The sequence below is a fragment of the Anarhichas minor genome, unplaced genomic scaffold (assembly GCF_050575085.1).
Source record: "Anarhichas minor isolate MPS153535 unplaced genomic scaffold, ASM5057508v1 ptg000136l, whole genome shotgun sequence".
NCBI classification, from domain to species: domain Eukaryota; kingdom Metazoa; phylum Chordata; class Actinopteri; order Perciformes; family Anarhichadidae; genus Anarhichas; species Anarhichas minor.
In genome coordinates, this window is record NW_027466582.1 from 22005658 (window position 1) to 22029000 (window position 23343).

At 40.2% G+C, this 23343-nt stretch overlaps 2 protein-coding genes across 2 annotated transcripts in view; one reads left to right on the top strand and one right to left on the bottom strand.

The window, feature by feature from the left end:
• The first annotated feature begins 2379 nt into the window (after positions 1-2379).
• Positions 2380-4345, top strand: LOC142942385 (gap junction Cx32.2 protein-like). The gene has a single exon (XM_076084683.1). The coding sequence runs from the start codon at positions 3273-3275 to the stop codon at positions 4011-4013; it is 741 nt and encodes a 246-aa protein (XP_075940798.1). The 5' UTR covers positions 2380-3272; the 3' UTR covers positions 4014-4345.
• Positions 4346-7523: 3178 nt separating this feature from the next.
• The window catches only part of mcm9 (minichromosome maintenance 9 homologous recombination repair factor), a 36701-nt gene continuing 20881 nt past the window's right edge, over positions 7524-23343 (bottom strand). The window contains exons 11-15 of the mRNA XM_076084392.1: positions 20605-20807; positions 18372-18575; positions 15126-15208; positions 13758-13903; positions 7524-9369 (exon numbers count right to left, since the gene is read on the bottom strand). Coding sequence (XP_075940507.1) covers positions 7662-9369; positions 13758-13903; positions 15126-15208; positions 18372-18575; positions 20605-20807 — 2344 coding nt within the window. The 3' untranslated portion in view covers positions 7524-7661. The remainder of the gene's footprint in view (positions 9370-13757; positions 13904-15125; positions 15209-18371; positions 18576-20604; positions 20808-23343) is intronic.

The following is a 23343-nucleotide window of genomic DNA, read 5'->3' on the forward strand; positions in this document are numbered from 1 at the left end:
GATTTGTTGTGAATTTGGATTCACTTGGTGCGCAAAGCGTGGAAGAGATGGACAACATAGAGGATGAAGATAAAAAATAAATCTTTCTCACTGAGAAAGAAATTGAAAAGCTGGAAAAGTGAAGAAACTAAGCAGGACCGTTAAATAGACTATGTGGTTCGTTCACTGATTTCAGACCTGGTGTGCCAACAAAGATTTTAAAACAATCACCTAAATGGAGCTGAACCAGGCTCTCTTATAGTTTTATGCACTGTGAAAAAAGGGGAATGGTTATAGCAGGTAAGCAGAGAAGAAGCTGGAGCTTCTGGCACTGCACAAATATAACGCACCTGTCCATCTGAGACAAACAGCCCTATATACCAGCAAAGACGAGTGCCAACATGATTGAACATCACTTCAATAACTGCACAATTAATGATAAAATCCAGATAAATGTTAATAATCACCCCAATCTGTAAGCATACTTTCCACTGTGTCTGTGTGTTGCTTGGCAACCCTTCTGTTTAATGTATATGTGCATGGCTTGGTGGAAGAATGTTTATTTGTTATTAATAAATAATTGCATTTCTTGTTACTGTGTCTTTATTTTATGATAGCTTGCCAAGTTTACATAATAATCCTTTTCATAAAGGCAATAAGCCATTTGATTTACAGTGATTTTATTCTTGCTCCTCTTGACTAAATGGGCTACTGAAGAGAGTCCCTGAGCTCTCTTAAATACAACAATTCATTTTATTTAGGCATTTACTCGTTGTTTGAGTCCAATTTCACTTTTATCAGTTTGAATAATAAAGGCCCAGATGTCAAAAACCTTCGCTTTCTAAACAGTACAATCTACCGACATATACATACATAGAGTAAAAACTTGAAATAGTAAGTAAGAATTGCGACTGGTTTGTCTTAAAGAAACACTGAATACCTCCTGTGACACAATAGTTTGCAGAAACATTAATTCAATTACATTTTATTTGTATAGCCCAATATCACAAAACACAAATTAGCCTCAAAGGGCTATGTACCGCATACGAGATCCTCTCCAAAAAAAAAACATTAACGGGAAAAAAAGTAAGAAACCTCTGGGAGAGCAACAGAGGACAGAGAGAAACATACATGTACTCACCTGTCAGGCTTCAGATATTAAAAATTCCATCACAGAAGAGTGTGTAAGACAGTGACCAGAATGAGACTTTAATGCTGTTGAGGCATATTGGTTTGGTCTGACTGACTCCCGTACACTTCAGTCTGCTGCTCACAGCTTCTCGTTTCACTCGGTCAAACTCGTGATCATTTTGATGAGTCATGCCGAGTTCCCATAAAGGATTGATGACCCTTAACACCACATTGTTCTATCATTAATTATCTCTGTAAGTCATATTTTGCCTTTCCTCCCACTTTGATTGACGGTTATGTCACAAGCCTTACACCCAGACTGTACACCTATGTTCATTTCATAGACGCACATAGAACACTATAGGTCACGATCAAACTGTAGGCAGAAGTGGCCCAAATCCGATTTATTTTGTACATATGTGACACAGATATGTACAAAGTCATACATACAAAGTGTAGTGTAGTGGTAGTCCTATGTAGTCACAGGAATTAATGCGATTTTGACATTATCTGGCTCCGACTCTGCATCCACACACTGTTCCTTACAGAAGTAGCAGCCACTGCTCCCAGAGAGTCATAATTAAAAATGGGTATCTCTTTCTCTTCATCCTTGTCATCATCTGCTCACAAATTCACTGGCTACCACTCCACATTTATTTGTATAGCCTCAGGGACTTTATAATCTGTACAGCATACAACATCCTCTCTTCTTGGACCTTCATTTCGGAACAAGTTTGCTTTAATTTTATTTAGTTTAAAACTTACACTACACATTTCCTGGAGAAAAAGACCCTCTTTGAGACAAAGACCTACCTTTAGGACTCTATAATGTCAGTTGACGTGTTTTAATGGTACATATACAAACAAAATTTTATTTTAATTGAACAAACCAGTTGATGAACAGCAGGTATGGAGCTTTCAGGGCCCCCGTCTGCGACTGATGCATCCAGCCTCGGCTACAGTGTTTCGTAGCAGCTTGAACTTCAGAGTGTTGCTAAAGGGTAATTGACAGTTGAGAGGAGTGAGGGTTATTCATGGAACAGCTGATTTGGTGTCAGCACTGGGGTGTCATTTCTCAACATCAGTCCATTTCAACACTACAGGGTGACGCAGTCATGTCAGGGAGTCTGGGCGGGTTAGTGTGGCTTAGGAGGATTCTAATGATTTTGCAATGTCAGCTGAAATATAAGAGGGAAGTGAGAGAATCCCAGTCACTGTGCAGGGGCTGACTGAACAAGACAGTAGTCATTCCTGAGGTAGGAACAGTTTTGTTGATATCAAGTTAGTGTTAATATTGTTCAAATGCCATGTTAATTACTGACAGATTAAAATGTGAAAAACATGATGTAGTTATTTGCTTATATTTCACAGCCTTCAGGAGTCTTGCGCTGGTTTCAAAAATTTTTGAGAATAAAAATATACTCTGGCATTATGGAAAAACATTTCGAATCATATGCAACTGACAAATTGCATATAGAATTATCCTATTCTGTAATGAGTCCATCCAATACACGGGCCCTTTGAATTTCCTGTTGCAATGTCTGTTAATGCAGTAGCTGACTGGAAGTAAACCTGGACCAAAGCAGTTGCCCTCTCACAACAGAATGGAAATGAAACGCATACATAGAATATCTTTTTCTGTCTTTTGTGGTCTCTTGTAACCTATTTGACCTTTTTTGTTTTCTATTTATCTAGCAAACGTCTGTAACAGGATTTTTGTTGGACTTTATTCAGAGGTACTGCTGCTTTGATTTATAAGACTAAACACAAGCACATTCAAATTTCCTGAATGAGAGAATCACATTCCAAAAACCTTACTTTACTTTTAGAATTCTTTAAAATCACAATTGGCATCAGTAATACATGTTTCTACAATATGACCTGACTATATCAATTTCTTCTTTTGTCCATAACTTACCAATTAATGAAAATATCTTGTCCAAACTAATTTGCACGTCCTTCCTGATGGAATAGCAAGACTGTGTGAAACCTACAGAGTTACATTGACTCACCTGTTCATAGAAAGACAGTTGGTAAGTGTGGACTGTATTGCATGTATCATTTGTGTTGTAATTCTGCCATGTCTTGTCTCAAAATCCTCTTTGAACTGTTGTGTGTATAAAATATTCTGCACAAGTAAGGTTGGTTCATGCTGACTTGACATGAAACCATTGCTCTTCATCATCATCTGTCTCTTTGTCTTCTCTCTCGTAGTCATCATGGGGCAGTGGTCCTTCCTTTCTGATTTGTTGGACAAGGTGCAGTCACACTCCACTGTTGTGGGGAAGGTCTGGATGAGTGTTCTCTTCCTCTTCAGGATCTTCATCCTAGCTGCTGGTGTAGATGAAATATGGGGAGATGAACAGGAAAACATGGACTGTAACACCAAAAGCCCTGGCTGCAGGAACGCCTGCTATGATCGATCCTTTCCCATGTCTCACACACGCTTCTGGGTCCTCCAAATCCTCATGGTGTCCACTCCAACACTCATGTATCTGGGCCATGTCCTGTTAGTGATTCGCAGAGAAAACAAGCTGAGGAGACGCTTGGAGCAGAAACTGGGTAAAAATGGGAAGATTAAAGCTCCAAAGTATTCAGATGAACATGGCAAAGTAGAGCTCAAGGGCATCCTGCTGGTCAGCTACATGACGCAGCTGCTATTCAAGATCCTGCTGGAAGTGGCATTCATTGTAGGCCAGTACTTCCTGTATGGCTTCATACTGATGCCCAGTAAGATTTCATTTCCCGACTACCCCTGTACGGCCCCGGTAGACTGCTTCATAAGTCGTCCCACAGAAAAAAATATCTTCATTGTCTTTATGTTGGCGATGGCCGTCCTCTCTGTGATGCTCAACATCATGGAGATGTTCCACCTGATGATCTCAAAGATGAAGGAGAAGTGAAAGAGCAGTGGCTCAACAAACCAAACCACAATTGAACTGAGGGAGTTAAACTTTGCTCAAGGACTGTGAGCAGAGCTGTTCAGCTGAGTCAGTCTGTGAGGGACCTTGCTCTCGCCTCGCTTCAAGGTTGTTACACATAAATATTGAGTTAAGTACTACATGTTTCTTGTATACTGTACCAACAGTAATACATCATATGTTTTAGGATAGATTGTATTAAACCCTATGTATCAAATTCTACATTCTGTGGTTGATATGAACATGACATTGTCTGATTCAAGAATACTGAATGTGGAGTTGAAACTTAAGTAAAAAAAATTTTGAAATGTAAATTGGATCGATGTGCATCTGTTGAGTTAATGGCTAAGATGAACCAAAGCACAGAATTTCTAGGTCATTTATTAGGTAATCTCTGCATATTGTGGCTGGAGCTCTGGCTCAGGGTCACTTTGACACACTTCCTCCTTACATGCATGTTGGGCGTGCCCCTTAGGAAGCTTAGTTGGATGATGACCATATGCTGCTTTCTTACATTCAAAACTCCCCAAAAATGTCTTAAAGACACAGAAAGCTATTCTACAAGGAGAAGTACAACTTCATTTATATTGTTTGGTTTTAAAAAGGCTCAGTGTGTAGCATTTAGGGGGATATATTGGCAGTAATAGAATATAAAATAAGTAAGTGTATAATGACCTGAAACTAAGAATGTTTTTGTGACCTTAGAATGAGCATTTCATATTCACATAGGGAGCAGGTCCTCTTCACGTAGTCCACCACATTGCACTGCCATGTTTCTACAGTAGCCAAGAACGGACAAACCAAACACTGGCTCGAGAAAGAGCTTTCACGTTTTTACGTCACCTGAAGACCACCGTACTTCTACACGCTTGAGACACTGAAGAATTTCTGTTGGCTGCAATCTGCAGCCAGAAAATGATCACACTCTTTCCACTGCTATCTAACACAGACGTAAATCACTGTTATTACATTTAAATATTGATTTTAAATAAGTAAAACATTCTTTGGCTTTGCTGTTAAGCGTGTCCAAACGTTTAATGCCAGGAGCCACATAGACAGACCTGGGACACGAGCATTTAAGGTAAAAGACTGTCTTCTGGGACAAAAGCCTTTAAGTTAACAGAATGTCTTCTGGGACACAAGCCTTTAAGGTTGACAGACTGCCTACTTGGACACAAGCGTTTAAGTAAAGAGACTGTCTCCTGCACCAAAAGCCTTTATACTAAGAAACTGTCTCCTTGGACATGAGCCTTTTTGTTAAGAGAAGGTCTTCTGGGCCACGAGCTTAAGTTAAGAGACTGTTTCCTGCGAGTTTGCCTCATTACTTGATACTACCTCAAATTCATTTTCACAGGAAGTAAAATCTACATGAGAACCTCACTTAATTCCTCTTCATTTACCATGAATATTTCAAAACAAAGACATTGGACCACCTGGAATTGCTCAATTATTTATAGCCAACAACCCATGATGCCATTAAGGTAAATTTCAATTCAATTTAATTGATTTTTGTAGAGCCCAAAATCACAAATTTGCCTCAGAGGGCTTTACAATCTGTACACATACGGCATCCTCTGTCCCGGAACCCTCACTGAATTTCAGGTTGTTGCCCAACTATCAACCTGACTTCATATTAGTTATATTGTTATTTCGTTACATCTTGGGTAACATTTATCAATTCTACATTTCCCAGTCTATCTCATAGCAGTCACTTCATAGTGAGCCACTAAGGGGTCCAAAGGGGGGCTTTGGACTACAATAATAACTTCATGATGACACTACAGCCAAAGTTTCTCCATGTTTTCAAATAACTAAACTCGTCTTACACAATTTTAACCTTCATCCCATATTGAACATGGGGGCGGCTGTGGCTCATTGGGTAGAGAGGGGCGGACGGTAACCGCAAGGTCGGCGGTTTGATCCTTGGCTGCTACGTGTCCTGTGCCAAAGTGTCCCTGAGCAAGTCACAGAACCCTAACAGAACCCTAACCCTAACTTCTCAGCAACCCACTGCTCCCAACATGTTAAGGATCGGTGAAATGCAGAGGCTAAATTTCATATACGTACGTATATGTACAATGTGTAATGACGATGATAATTTAACTGCTTGTGCTGTCTGTCATATTATAAATTTGCGTTTTGATAAAACAAATTTATCCGCAGGCATTGAAGATAAACATTATTCTCCTTGTAAAACATCTAGCTGCACCATTTTCTGGCACATAGCTGCCCTATACATTTGTTACCAGCTTTGTGAAAGGTAATGGAGAGAATTATTATTCTGATGTCAATAACTTGAACACAGATTATCAACATGCACAGTTCAGATGCAAATAACAGATGATTGGCAAAGTGAGCTAGATAAAGGAAGTTATTGGGTGCTGTTTTTTTTATTGACATCTCTTTACACCTGAATGAACTGAATTTAAAGCTGCAGGACAATTTAGTAAAATAAACTTTTCTAAAGTACTTTATTTTAAGAGCCACTTTTTTCAAAAGCTTTCTGTTATGTATATATTTTTTAAATCCAGCCCTTATTTTACTTATTAAATTTAGAGATTATTATTTATAATTTATACAGTTCAATTTGAAATCTGTACTAATAAATATTGTTTAGATATTATTCAATTGAACTTTCTTTATTGTATTTGACAGTCAGTTGTTGACTACATACAGACATTAATACAACTGTTGGCTACTTCAATATACAGTATATGAGACTAAATCATTGCGCAAATTAGACATTATTGTGATGTTCCGGACCTTTGATGAGGAAATTCTCTAACTGTACCTCGTTGAATAGTAATTGAATACCCCTGATATAGATCATTCTTTGTTTTTAGATAAGCTAAAACAGTATGGCTTCACCATTACTGCATTAAAATGGATGGAAAGCTACTTGACAAATAGGAGGCAGAGTTTTCTCTGTCTTTGAACATATGAGACATACTGGTTTTGAACTGGTTGTATGAATAATTAACATATAAGAGTCTGTCCATTCTTGGTTAAAGGCTCTGGTTAAACGTTCCACATTTCTCTTTTTCGAGCACGTCAATAACTTCTCTGACTCACATACTTTTTCCCCCATCTCTCCCGTGTGTGCGAATATCGCACTCGAGTCAAGGGCGATGCTTATCTGAATACACACATATGATTGGACGAGCAGCATCACGTGAGATGGTTTGCTACGCATATTCAGTAACTGGTTGGTGTGTTTCCTGGACCGCTGAACGAGTGCCGTAAAGTCTAGAAAAGCTGCGCCAGTTAAAATAGAAGCGCTCCGTGAAAATGTCATGATTCTCAATTATCTATCTGCTACAAGTCCAGGGTCCAGATACAACGGCATCTGGGTCTGGACTCTGACCTCGGTCCGCCTATTAGTGACCACGCAGATAATTTGCCTGAGCTCCACTGCTATTATAGCTCAGTCCCTCCAGCCTTTTCAGCTATAAGAGGACGCAGAAGAAAACACAATTCCACCTGAACTATTCGAACGATTGAACAGGTTTATTTCCAGACTACAGAAGGTAACTAAATCATACATCAGGAAAAAAATTTAATTGATGAGCCACACAGTAAAACGTGATTGCATTGTTGTCCACATACACATTGTGACAGTAGCCCATGGTTTCACATTTTGGCTTTCTTTGAAACCTCTTGGTCCCAGTCAGTGTCAAGAACATCATTACTTAACTCAGCAGAGTCAAACAGAGACAGTACTGAGAACGGACCCTTGGAAGCATGAACACTACTTGGTGGAGGGCCCAGCTCAAAACACTTTCTCTTCTTCAGATTGCCACTACTTTGATGGGCAACAGGACCATCATTTGCCATGTCTACACTCGTTCTTTGGTTTGAAGCATGAGAAGGCTGTGCTTTGCATTTAGATATTGTTTTAGTTGGTGACTCTGTCCCTTGTTCATGTCCCTGTCCTGGTGTGAGCTCTGTATCCTTTACTTTGCTCTTTAAAATTTGCTCTTGAGCATCTTTAGTTAAGTGTCTAGCACCATCAATTTGAAGTGGCCTTTTTTCCACTTCATTAGCAGGATCTGTTTCGACTTCAGCTGTGCAGGGAAATGAGAATCTTGAGAGTTTAGCCAGGGTAGAAGAGGCCACAGTGGACATAGTGTGGCCTGATTTGGAAAGTGCTGGATCAATGACGAAAGTGTTTGGCTTTACTTTAGTCTCCTCACTGGTGTTGACTCTGGGTCTTTGTTCTTGACACACAGTTTTTCCTTGAGATGTGGCTTCAGATCTTTTCCGTCCCACCTCACTGACACAGCTCACCTGTATTATCCTGTTTTCGCCTTCCGAAAGATTTAGGTACTGGTTCTGCCTTTTCTTTCTCTCCATGTCTGTAGGTGGGTCAGCCGAGTCATCATGACTAATTGGCTTTGGCTCACTCATTCTGTTTTCTGTGTAGGTGTGAGGATCTCTGCTGCCCGAGTTACAATGAGTTTGGAACTCTGCACTGACGGCTGAGCTGGCGTTAAGGCTGTGGTTGTTGACTGAAGGCCTCATCTTCCTTGGTTTGAATATAAAGCTTGACAACTTTGCATGCAGCTCTTTACCTGTTTCAGCTTCAGCTGCCATCTTTTCCTTTAGTACAGTACTGATGTTCTTAGCTTCAGTCTGGTCCTTCTTGTCTTCCTTCTCAAATCTAGTTTCTTTGCCAGGAGACAAGTTACCCTGAACTAGGTTATTTGAAAGGCTCTTCTTAGCTGAAGACAATAAGCTGCTAGTGTGGGAATCTAAAACATCAGTCACATCTTTACTTGCATCTCCAGACACCACCCTCTCTCCATGCGGATGATTCAGCTCCAGGTCCCTTCTTCTGTGTCTCAGATTCTTTGAGACTCTCTGAAACACACACCCCAAGGACTCCGGATGTTTTTTATCGTTCTGTCCTTCAGACTGCATCATCTGCTTTTGGATTATGGAGCTTCTTTCTTTAATATTTTCTTCTTGTGAAGTAGAGGCACTTGTTCCAAACGGATTTGAAACGACATCGTGGTTTAATGATGGGCTAGTGTTACTTAGAATGTCCTTCTCAGTTGGAGAGCTTGGCAGTTTAGTTGCTGTAGACATGTCTGACCAACTGCAGTTTGGTTTTCTATTGAAGTTTTCTGGAGCTGATGTAGTTATGGACGAGTCTATACCATCTGGGGACAGTAATGAAGTGATGGAGTGGAACCAGTCCAAGCCACTGTCATCACTCTTGTTACTGGTGATGTCATGGCAGTGTGTTTTGTTGATGGAGTTTGTGTCTCTGAGTTGATGTTGGTAATGATCAGTTGGTGGGTCAATGCGGGAGGCCTCTGAGATGTTGCTCTTCAGCCTATTGAACAAAGAAAATGCAGATGAACTCCTTTGGTGATGTCTAAAGCTTTAGAAACCCTGATCCATGTACAATTATGTGTCTATGAACTCCACGGTGATACAAAACCTACTTAAAAACATTAGAGATGACGATGCAACTGTGCACAAACACAGGTTGCTGTGGAAGTATTGAGAGAAAATACAACCACAAGATGGGACAAATAAAGTACCCTGGCAATGTCCATCCCAGTATTGATGGTCTTAAAAACAGTGTTTTGGTTGCATAGATCTGGTTACATGGACAATACGTGGTAGGATTAGGAGGTTCATTGATCTCTTTATGCGATTTGTTGACAATTATGGAAGAAAAATAACACGAGCCACATCCACACTAAGACGTTTTGGTTTTAAAAATGAGAACTTTTGCTTTACACCTAGAGTCCACACTGCTCTGCATTTTAGAACCCCTGAAGGGGAGACTTCTGAAAACTCTGTGATTACGTATTCTGGACTCACTCCTGATTGTTGTCAGTAGGGGTATAACAGTACACAATATTCACTGTTTGGTATATACCTCAGATTTTGGGTCACAGTTTGGTACATTTTTGGTACAATACGGAAAACAAAGTCTTTTGAAAAGTGTTAAGTATTTCTGCTTCTACAATGCTCCATCATCGGACTCTTGGCTGTAGCTTATACCCATTTATACAGATTAAGACAACAGACTGACTAAATGCACATGTGAACTCACATTGTAGCAGGGCGTAAGCACTCATCGTCTTAAATCTGTATCGTCTATGATGGGATTGTGATCACATATAAACAGCGATACTCTAGCATGAGTTACTTTGGCTTGGTCTGAATCTATAGTGGGAGGCTGTCTGAACGTGGAGAGGACTCCCTGTCCACTCAGTTTTTGTTTCGTTCCACTAATCGACACATCCTGGTGATGCCGCCGTAAATTAAACGTGTGAAGTGTCACCACAGATAAACCTGACTTTAGTTTAACTGTCGGTTTACAGTTTGAAACAAATCGTAGACCATGATTAACCCAGCTAACGGGGCTAAGCCAACTACCATGCTACAGCGCCGCTACAGCTGTGTCTCAATTCAGGGTCTGCATCCTTCGGAGGACCCAGCCTTCGCGGTCTACGTGGGCCGCGTCCTTTGAGGACCGCGAAGGCTAGACCGTGCGGTCTCCGAAATGAGACGGCCTACGCCACAGAGGACTTCCTGTTTGCGTCAACAGCAGTTACCCCCCCCCGCATTCGTCGGCTGCATTTGAAGGAGTCTTCAACAAACATGCGAATTGGGACAGCCTAGTCGCAGCGCTGTGACGTAACCGGTCTACGAATGCGGCCTTCGAAGGATGCAGCCCCTGAATTGAGACAGCTTACACAACAACTGGTGCGCTGCCAAAACTTTCCGGGTAAAACTCGCACTCCAGAATTTCCGTTCCACATGAGCGAGTAGTAGATAGAAACAGCTGTTTGTGTCACTTGTCATACCGAAAGGATGGCGAATACCGAACAGAACCTCCCGTACCAAACAAAAAATCAAATACAGGCAATGGCGGCTGGCCAATCGAGGGCCATGAGCACCTTGTGCCACACAAAAAAAAAAAAAAAATAATTATAATAATAATAAATTATACAAATTGTCAATATTTGTGTTTTTGAACTATGGAATGTACCCAGTAATATGTGTAAAATATGATATCTGCGCAAAATATATGCTTTTCCTGCTTGTCCTCTCCGCCTGTGTGCACAACACGTCTCAGAACGCGCAGCTAGGGGCCAAACGAATTTGGCCCAAAAGAGGCGGGTCTATGAAGCAGTTTAGCCAATTGCTGATTAAAGATATAAATGAGTGACATACAATTTAGCCAATCAGCGCCCTCAAATAGATTCAGCTTGGGGCCAAACCAATTTGGCCCAAAGCTGCGCGTTCTCGTCAGAAGTCTCTACAGGCGAGCGCGAGCATCAGCGCGAGCACTACTCCTCCAAGACCCGTTTGAGAGGAGAACTTTGGCGGAGATTCTGCAGGCCAAAGAGCTGATATCAGATCAGCCTGACCTCACAATCAGACAGCAGACTAGCGGGAAAGGGAAGCAGTACATGCGATGCTTCTCTAGTAGCTGTACACCAGACAGGTTTGGCTAGCTGGATGACTACATGCTAATAACTTATTTAGCTTTTTAAAACAACGGGGACAGATCCAGCACGGACAGTTAGGGAGTGAGGGAGGAGGAAGTAAGGAAACATGAGATTAGGGCACACATGCAGAACTCTGTCAAGCTACATATTAGGCAAAGTGAACATCTTTTCTTCTACATAGTTGTCCTCAGTCTCATCTGCTTAACTTGGTCATGGAGGCATCAACATTTAATTGAGATGGTAAATTAACAGTGAAAACTCATCATAGCTTAATTTAACATCAGTATTCCTAATTCCTTCATGTTTACTTCTCCTGATCTTTACCTCCTATAACAAGGTCCATAGGGGCATCTCAATAAATAAACATGTTATATAATATTTTATATTAACATATATACTGTGTATATATATCTAAATATCTATATATGTATGTATGTGTGTGTTTTATATTATACTGAATATTATATGATATATTATACTGTATATATTATACTGAATTGCCTGTGAGGGTGACAAAAATATGATGTCCTGACGTGTTTATCAAAGTGTTATTTACTGCTTTTTTTCGTGTTGGAATAAATGTTAAATATTTAACTGCAAAATAGTAATGCGTGTTTCATATGATTTGCATTAAATGATACTGGGATGTTTGCTGAAATTGATAGGATGGCCCTACCTAGAAAATTTTCCACCAGCCGCCAATGAATACAGGTATTGTTACACACCCAGTGGCGGGCCGTGCATTTTATACCTGGGCCTTCACTGCTCTCCTGCAGCTGAAATACCACCTAATAACCTCATGATGGTGCCACAGCTACGGTTATTATTCGTTTCTAGGGCTGTAACATCACGTATTCGTTAAACCGTTCGGTACGAGGCTTACAAACCGAACAATACGTTTGAATAATACTGGTGCATTTGGAAAATGCAGAAGCTTAAATTGTGGGAAATATAATGTTTTCTGCGCTCACGTAGGAGACAACGGGCTGTGACCTCTGAACCGGAACAAAAAAAAAAACAAAAAAAAAACAGCTGGTGCTCCGCAAGTGTTCTGGGAGGCTACGCTAACTAGCTTAACGGGAAAACAACAGCAGCAACACGCATTCTGCTACACACTCGAGGGCACGGGCCATTCAGATATTAGATGTAAAAAAACAAACGCAGTTGACTTACCAAATGCTGTTCACTTAAAAACAAACTCCATCCTCCTTTCTTTGTTGACAGAGTTTCATCCCACGGTTAAATCCAACTCACAAATCCGTTTCTCCTCCTTCAGCCATTGAGTGTTAAAAAAACAAAGCTAGGTAAAAAAACAAATAATCTACACCAAGCAAAATGCAAAAAATGTCATAATTTCTTCCATATCTTTCAATTTGAACTCTCACTACTCCGACTAAGCCTCTGATGTTAAGTTTCGTTTCACAATAGTCACGTGCTCGCCCACTGACCAATCACAGCACACGCTCCTCACTGCAGCGCTACACCTGGAAACTGAGCTGCACATAATGCTGACGTACTTGTAGGCCAGCTAGCAGGCTCTGACATGTCAAAGAATACGCCCAACATGTCAAACTAAAGATCTGATTGGTTGAACACCATGACAATCAACAATATCGTCCCCATTCACTTAAACTGCAAAGGGAATGTTGTGAGTCTGCAGGCCTCGGGCCTCTCTTCTTACCTAGAGACACAGAGCTTTTATCCAATCAGATTTCACCTCTACTTAAAACAAGCTGCACTGGAAGCAGAGCAACTGAGGAAGACAGTAGCTGTGCAATGAGAAAATAAGAAATATAAAATATTTTTATAAATTATAATACATGTAGTGTATTATAATTTATAAATGTAAGTTATTAGTCATGGCGTGTCCTTCCCCGATTCTTCACGACCCTATCACGTGACCTTTTGCAAGAACTCCCAATCTATGTTTTCCGTCGCCTTTACCGCCTTATACTCGTGTTACTATCAGTAACATCGTCAGTCCAAGCAAAGAAAGCTCTGGGCTTACTTTACACCATTGCTGTTGTTCCTCCTGAGTATTTTCTGCAACTAAGCAACCCTCTGCAGAGTAGATACCAGCATGCTCATGCCCAGTGTACGTGATCATGCGATATGCATTTTCAGGGTTTTTTAGCATAGATGGAGATTATTTCTGAATAAGTGCTAAAACGCTGGAGTGGACTGAGATGTGTAGCTGAAACGTGGGAGGCAACACTTGACTGAGACTCAACAAAAGCCATCAGTTACTCACCTGGCCTGTCTGTCCATCTCTTTCTGAAGGAGCAGTGGAAGGTTCAGCCCTTCCAGTAACATCTGACACTGAATCTGATACTGCTGACAGGGGTCGCCAGGGAATGAGGTGAGTAATGCATTCACATTCCCCAGCAGAGCACCGCCCTGAAAGATGAGTGCACCGTATAGTTATAGACTGCCACAAGATCACAGGCTGCAGCATTATGGTGGAAAATGGGCCAAATGGTTAATAGTCACTAGGGTCAATGTCAAAATGTATCACAATAATTTGTTGAATATTAATCAATTCAATATTTCTGCTGAGCTTAAAGAATAAGCTGTCACTCTGTGATGTATCCTGAACATCGCAGTGACTTTCAACCAGGCCACTATCTGGATGCATTGAGTCCCAAACCAGTACAATGTGTGGGGAATTGTCTCACTGCGTTTCATATCATAAAGGGACTGCACCAGATGAATAATCTGAATTTATTACATATAAGGTTGCATAAAGATTCATGTAAACTCTAATTTCACAAGGTCATAGATAGATAAATACTTTATTATTGTGTCTATCTAAAAATGTCAAAATGGGCAACAGGGAAATCTATTTAAATAGATACAAAAATAACAGATATGAAAATAATAAATGAGAAGTGCTGCAGTAGACAATGGTTGCAGCAGCCATAAAGCTGATATTGCATTGACTCCCTAGTTTTCAACCTGTCTCAGCACCATAAAAACGCAACAGGACATACAAACTCTTACTGTCTATTTATTTTGTTGTTGATGCAACACTGATTGTAATGTTAGGATTTGTTGAAGAGATTTCTCTGAGCAGCTGGTGAGAGCCTTACTGCTTGTATCTGAGGGCTGGTTAGACACTGAAACTGTACTGTATGCTGATGCGTCAGATGATAGAATAAGCTGTGCTGTCTCCAGTCTTTGTTGGCACAGATTTTCAGCACAGTTAATAAATATCACCAATCTGTTTAATGAAATTCAAGTAGCCATTTTTTGATAATTTAATAAATGTGTAAACATTTCTAGTTTTTTGTTTATCATAATGTGTTATTAAGTGTAGACTGATGGGCAAAACCAGCATTTTTTTCCATTTCAAATTACATCTACAACACAGTAAAGAGAGTACAAAGGGAAGTTTATTTTCATACTATTTAAAAATGTGGTTAAGTATACAGTATATATTACTATTGTCCATCTTTGTGTCTTTGTCAAATGAAAACTGAACATTGTTCCATAATGGACAAAATACATCACTGGCATTGTAAGTTACAACACCAATATTAAGAAACAGAAAGACACGGGTAAACTCATTTTTGTGATCAATATTCTTATAGCAAAGAAGGTCATTTTGTTTTCATCTTACCTGCATGGAGCACTCCATGACAGAGACAGCCATGACAGCATCCTCTATGGTCACTATCTGTCTGTACATGAGCCTGGCATGGGCTGCAAGGTTAAAAAAAAAAAAAACCTGTGAGTGGTAGAAAGTTCTGCTGCTTTCAGCTATTCATACACAACTCAATTTATTCACATTTTGGCTTGCCCTAAGACAATGTTTGCTATTACATTTAAAGAAAGTTTATCTCATTATTAGATTTTATTAGCTTCTGTCAGAGTGTACAGAAACCCACTCACTGTTTTAACCACACCCAACATTTAACATTTAACATGTTTTAACATTTAAGTCTTTCCACAGAACCCTCTTTTATCGGACCATTACGCAGTGGTGGGCCGTCAGGGCCTTCAAGGCCTTCTCTGCTGGCCTAAACAGAATCACAAAGTTATATCTATGTTATAATTTAATAATTTTTCTTAAATACACTACATGTATTATAATTTATAAAATAATTTTTCCCATTATCTTATTTTCTCATTGCACAGCTACTGTCTTCCTCAGTTGCTCTGCTTCCAGTGCAGCTTGTTTTAAGTAGAGCTTTTATCCAATCAGATTTCACCTCTGTGTCTCTAGGTAAGAAGAGAGGCCCGAGGCCTGCAGACTCACAAGTGCATCCATGTGCAGTTTAAGTGAATGGGGACGATATTGTTCGTCATAGTCATAGTCTTCAACCAATCCGATCTTTAGTTTGACATGTTGGGCGTATTCTTTGACGTGCCAGAGCCTGCTAGCTGGCCTAGACATACGTGATTGGTCAGTGGGCTAGCCTGACATGTTGGGCGGTGATAATCCCAATATCTGCTGCCTCTGTCGAGCGGACATTTTCAGCCCTCAAACGCATTAAAACGTATTCAAGAAATATAACTGGGGAGGCTCGACTGTCTTCACTGGCGTCCATGAATCGAGAAGGACTTCTTACTGGAACTAAAACGCACGGATGTACTGAACAACCGTGGGATTAAACTCTTGTTAACAAAGAAAGGAGGATGGACTTTGTCTTTAAATAGTGAACAACAGCTCTGGTAAGTTAACTGGAGTAGCTTTAACTTCGAGAAATATTATTCATGTCATTATTTAATATGCTTGTTTATATTTAGGGCCCGAGCACCGACGTAGTCGCAGCGGAGGACCTATTGTTATTCTAATGTTTATTATTATTATTATTATTATCATACTTAAGACCTTGATAATGCTTCATTGTGATTGTAGATCGTAAGAAGTTGTCGAAGGGCGGCGACGTGGCGGCTCGGCGAATTTCGATCCTTCGCCATGAAGAAATAAACTGATGTAACTCAACTCCACATCATCAGATCTTTACCAGATTTCACATCTTTGATTAGACTCCAGGCCTGAAGACATTTGCAGGCCAGTTTTGAATCATAGTCATAGTGCCATCTACTGGTAACAGTCAGTTAAAGTCTTTATACTTTGATCAACGTCAAATCAGATCAACATCAAGCTAGTTCCACACAAATGTAAGAAGTTCATAATGCCAGTTCATGAAGCTTTTGATGTTTCGTCAAACGCCGTTGAAAAACGAAGGTAATTTTGACAGGCTAAAAATGCTTGAAACATAAGCAAACTTGGCACACAGATTTCAAGCCCAAAATGCAGTTATATAATATGATTTTATTGGTTCAGAGGGACAAATAAGCTCAATAGCGCCCCCTACAAGATTTCGACGAAGCAGCCCTCGCAGTACATTTCACATGAATGTATAAAATTTGGTAGGCTCATAAACTACATTTGGACTTTAAAAAAAGTCTTCAGGATCCATGCCCTAAACCCAACCGGAAGTCAGCCATTTTGAATTTTGTATGAATTTCTAGTGTCGTTTTTGCAATTACCAGGCACTGTGTATGATGGTCACAGAAATGCATGGCCGCATCATCCAGAGTCCTGCCAGTACCCTCGACGTGCGTGAAGTTGCGAGGGCCCGATCAATGCTGCTTGCAGCTTTAATATACAGTATATTATTATTTGTACAACTTGTTTTTATGAATATGGATTTTCGTTTGGTTTTATATGTGATAGGAACTATTGTTACGTCCTATGTTACGCTGGGGACACATTTAGCCGGTGCACAGCAACAAGAAGACGCGTGAAGCGACAGCAAAGTGTTAAAGTTAAAGTGTTAAAGTTAAGTTTAAGTGTTTAAGTGATCTACTTTGAAGATTCATGTGTTTTCAAGTGGACTCATTTTCCCTCTCGGTGTTGACAGACGAATAAATCCGTCAGTAACAAGAACTACGGAGTCGTGTGTTTCCTGGAGGGAGTGATAGGAGGAGTTACTACTCTGTTAATTTGTCTATCGTGTCGTTTTCATGATGGGTAATATTGTTCCCTCTGATATGAATAATATTTGAATGGCCCGTGCTCTTGAGTGTGTGGCGGAATGCGTGTTTTAGCTGAATTGATTTTGACTATATGCATTGTTCGTTAATGCCGCCGCATCCCGTCATGCGGGTATTCATGTATCTGCACTCAGTGTATTTGTAGGTGTTGCGCTTCATTTTTACGAGTGCAGGCCCAGGTATAAAATGCACGGCTCGCCACTGCCATTACGTAATAACTTTTGAATTCTTACTACCGGAGTGTACCATTAGGGAAAAGTTTCAACACTACATGTCTATCTGATGGTGATGTAGCTCAATTTAAAGAAGCAATTCCATCTGTATTTAACTCAACACCATGTCTTAGTATAACAGAGAACTCCTATGATAACTTTAGTCCGTCCCAGGTTGATGATTGTGTCGATAGTGCTACAGGCTCACTGAGAGTGACACTCAACTCTATTGCTCCTCTAAAAAAGAAGATAATAAATCAAAGGAGGTTCGCTCCATGGTATAACCCTCAAACCCGCAAATTAAAGCAAACATCGCGAAAATTTGAAAGAACATGTCCTTCCACCAATTTGGAAGAATTGACAGTCTTAAGATATATAAGAAGGCCCTCTGTAATGCTAGAGCAGCCTATTAGTCATCATTAATAGAGAGTAGGATCTACCAGTCAGCACAGTAGAGTCAACATTCCTACCAGAGGGGAAACTCATATCAGTTTATTTTCTATATCTATATTAAAATTGCACTTTAGGGGTCCATCATTTGGTAAGTATGAGAACGGACCACAGCCAATCAATCAGCTTCAAAGGCTAAGGTCAACTAACTTATGATGATTCATTAAATTGAGATTAAGTTAAAGTTCCCTCCTCACCTTCAGCCAGTCTGCTTAGACTCTCCAGCATGCGGATGGTGGTGCGGGCAGCGTTGCGACCATCACTCTGTCTCTGCAGCTGGTAGTAACGTGTCAAGATGATGTTGGCCTCCTCAGACAGCTGCGGCTGCAAGCGTTTAATCACACTGAAGTAAGCCTTTATTTTCTCCAAGGACCACACACTAGCAGACTCAGCAGGCAGCCCTGAAAGCAAAACAAGAACACTGATGTTTCACTACTTCATCATGAAGCCTTTGAAATGAATGCTAGAGCATTAAATCATTACAGATTTTATGATATACAATCACAAAAATAAATACTTAATATTTACATCATGCCTTAACAAAAACTATATTAATAATAATTAACCTACTGCTAAATCAACATTCTGCTATTTTCAAAAAAATACTGTATATGTTCAGAAGTAAGATGTTTTCAGGGTATTAATTTTTTAGGGCTGTACCAAATTACATTTATTAATTCAAAGCTGCTATTAAGGTTTTCCAATGAAGCGCTGAAAGATGAGTGAGGGCTGAGTGGAGATCAGTGGAGACAGCATCCTCTGTGGATCTGTTGGCTCTGTATGCAAACTGGTGAGGATCCAGGCTGGCTGGGATGTTGTTTTTGATGAGCTGGAGAACCAGTTTCTCAAAGCACTTCATGCCACAGGGTGGTAGTCATTTAGCCTGGACACTGCAGACTGTTTAGGTACAGGAACAATGGTAGCTGTCTTGAAGCAGGTAGGAACACTCTCCTCTGAAAGTGATTTGTTGAACATATCAGTGATGACATCAGTTAGCTGGTTGGTACATGTTCTTAGACAGGACCAGGGATGTTATCAGGCCCAGCAGCTTTACTCATATCAACTCTCATCAGGGTTTTTCTCACATCCTCTGTGAATACTGACAGTGGGCGGTCCTCTGGTAGACTTGACAGCTGACTCTTTGTTGAGGAGATGAAAGTGAGCATAAAGGTGTTCAGCTCATCTGGCAGCGTGACCTCACCCATGATGGGTGAACTCTTGCTTTTTTAGCCTTCGTCATTTTGGATTGTCTGCCACGTATCTTTAGTGTTGTTGATGTTGAGGTCTCTCATTAGTTTCTCTTGACACCTCCGCTTTGCCTCCTTGATATAAGCTGTCAGTGTAGCTCTAGCGATACTGTATGCTTCCTTGTCACCTGACCAAAAGGCAGCTTTTTTTGGCTTTGGATAGTGCCATCACCTCTCCATTCATCCAGACTTTCTGGTTGGGGAATGATCTAATTGTCTTTGTGATCACCACATCATCAACACATTTGCTGATATATGATGCCACTGTTGATGTATATTTCTCCAGATTGATACATTTTAACAAAATGAAGGTTGAAAATCCTGTTAACAATTTGATTTGGCTGCAAAATATTCACTCAAATGTCCTCCTGTTTCTCAAGCATTTAAAAACAAATTGGTGCATGTAAATAGTGCTTATATCAGTGAACTATTAGTGACAGCCACGTCTGAAAAGCTCTGATCGCCAGTTACAAAAAATTCACAGGTGCACGACCAAGCGCCACGACCACTTCCAGAGCACAATGCTTGACAGAGAGAGACATTTTGAAGCTGAGAATCCAAATAGGAACACAGAAAATCATGGCAACCAAAAAAAAACAACAAGAGACAGAGATGCATTTCTTCTGAAAATGTAAAAAATGTAATGAATTAAATAGCAATTATTCTGAAAAATTCAACTCTGTAAACACAGATTTCAGAGTTAAGAGTTTAATGAGCTCTCAAAATTGAAACCACTCCTTGGAGAAGTAGAGAAGGCACATCTGCTGCCCAATATCCGCACGCACGCGCACACGCACACGCACTTGTTTTATATCTTTTTAAATGCCATTATATTTCTTGTTCTACTTATTTACCGGTTCAAAGTTTGTCTTACATGCTTTGTTTAATTATGTCAATAATGTTTAAAAAAACAAAATATTAATGCATGTAGCCAAATCTTTATCTGCAATTGTGCACAAATACCAGCTTTGACCACACTATACAGAAATGCAAAAAAAAAAAAAGAATAGGTAAAATAATAGTTATATACTAATTCACCTATGACGGTTTTGTAATATCATCATATTGTAATAAATAACACAATAACAATCATTCAAATATTAATATAATCAAAATTAATTTTCTGAAAGTAGTCGTTTTGATTTTAGCATTTCTTTTCTAAATTCAAATGCTTATCCTATACCTCTGTCCTCTAGAATGAAAGAGGAGATGATGTGGTCCCACTCTGCATTTCTGGTGTCCAGCAGAACTAGAACCAGGTCAAAGCGACTAAGCAAAGGGCTGGCCAGAGCCACATTGACAGACAGTGGCTCGTTGGGATCGTACTGGCCTTTAGGGTTGGCAGCTGCCAGGATGCTGGTTCTAGTATTCAGCTTACACACCATACTGTAAAGAGGAGACAATGTAAAGCAGGATAAAGAATAAACTCATTGACTCAAGTCAATCTTAACTTTGCTTACCAACAACAATATTGTTTTTCTGAAGAAAAAGCCTCTATTTTCAAGGCAGAGTGTTTTCTAGGATAATGTTGTATAAGACTGGATGACAAATCTACTGTTGTACGGGTTACTTTAAAAATGTAATCCGATACAATTACTAGTTACCGGGGTGACGGTGGGTAAGTGGAGAGCAAGGCCATCTTTCGATCAAAGGATCGGTGGTTCGAACCCTGGCTCCGCTAGTTGCACGTCGATGTGTCCTTGAGCAAGACATTTAACCCCAAAATTGCTCCCATAGCTGTGCCTACGGTGTGATAGAATCTGAATTGTAAGTCGCTTTGCATAAAAGCGTCTGCTAAATGACTGTAATGTAATGTAATGTAGTTACCTGTTAAAACATGCAATCATGAACATAATCCAAATATCACAATTTTAAAATCATTGTTTCTTTTGTATGTTAATTATCCAGTCAATTGATTATCTGTAACCACTTATCCTATTCAGGGTCGTGAGGGACTGGAGCCGATCTAAGCTGACATTGGGCAAATCCTGTACTGTCCCCAGACTATCGCAGGGCTGACACATAGAGACATACAACCATTCACGCTCACATTCCCACCTACGGGCAATTTAGAGTCATCAATTAACCTAAATTAGTCAAAGAGTTCGACGAGGTTCTGTGCTAAGACCATTTGTATTCACCTTATCCAGTATATGCTTCCATGACACAATATTATCAGAAAAGTCTCCAAAAACCTTCATTGTTATGCAGATGATACCCAATTATATCGATCGATCAATTATATCTATCGATCAAGCCAGATGAAACCAACCAGCTCATTAAACTTCAAGCATGTCTTCAGGACATAAAAACCTGGATGACCTGCAACTTCCCAATGTTAAACTCAGACAAAACTGAAGTTATTCTACTAGGCCCTGAACACCTCTGAAATCAGTTATCTACTGATATAGTTTCTCTAGATGGCATTGCGCTGGCATCCAACAGCACCATAAAGAATCTTGGAGTTACCTTTGACCAGCAGGATTTGTCTTTTAACTCCCAGATAAAACACATTTCAAGGACTGCCTTTTTTCACCTACATAACATTTAAAAAATCAGTTCATGCATTTGTTACCTCTAGACTAGATTACTGCAATTCCTTATTATCAGGCTGCTCTAATAAGTCTCTTAAATCTCTCCAGTTGATTCAGAATGCTGCAGCACATGTACTAACAAAAACTAAGAGAAGAGATCATATTACTCCTGTATTAGCTTCCCTGCACTGGCTTCTAGAATATAATTTAAAATCCTTCTCCTTGCCTACAAAGCCCTAATTGATACGGCACCATCATATCTTAAGGAGCTTATAGTACCCTATTACCCTACTAGAGAGCTGCGCTCCTTTAATTCAGGGTTACTTGTGGTTCCTAGTCTTAAAAAGTAGGATGGGAGCCAGAGCCCTGCGTTATCAAGCTCCTCTTTTGTGGAACCAGCTTCCCGTTTCAGTCTGGAGGGCAGACGCACTCACCACATTTAAGAGTAGGCTTAAAACTGCTAATATCATTCAGTGTGGCTTTGTAGCACAAAGGCAGTAAAACTGCCTGTGCCAAAGCACACTGTATATAATCCATCGGGCTTAATCATAGTCATAATAACTTGAAAATTTCGCAAGAAATTTTGACAGTGTGGCTTCTACTGCCCGAAGACGTCGCAATATATAGCTACACTCGCTGATGTTACCGGTAGTGTCATTCAGGTTCGATTGAGATATCGCTTCTCTCTTTTCTGCATTTTAGATTCATACTCTTGGATTGAATCTTGTATTTGTGATGGACAGTCCACAAATCACTCCCGTAATTTCTGTACTGGACATATACATCTTTGTTTGAGAAGCCTTTGGAAATAATGGGAGCTGACGCTCCCATCATTTCTGTACATACCTCATTCTGAGCTTCATGTTAAGATACAGTTACTCTATGGGGCTTTTATTTTGAAAGGGTGGGACTGGGTGGGTGAGAGAGGGGGAGAGGAGACATATGCATAATGTTTGACACACAAACACAGAGGTTATTAAATGATAGACTTCATCATAAGCATTCCAGTTAGAATTCACTCTGGGGCTTTTATTTTAAAATGGGAGGGGGGGTGGGTTCTCTAAAAATATCTAAGACCTGAATGACTGTATATATGAGAGAGAGAGAGAGAGAGAGAGAGAGAGAGAGAGAGAGAGAGAGAGAGAGAGAGAGAGAGAGAGAGAGAGAGAGATGAGAGAGATAGATAGACAGACAGGAAGGAGGTTTAACAATGCCTTTGACTGAATATCTCCAAGGCATCAGCCATCAGACCTCTGGAGCTTGTCCAGAAAGCTGCAGCTCGCCTGGTGTTCAATCGCCCCAAGTTCTCCCACACAACTTCCCTTCTCCGTTCTCTACACTGGCTCCCTGTAACATCTCGCATTCAGTTTAAGACTCTGGTGCTAGCC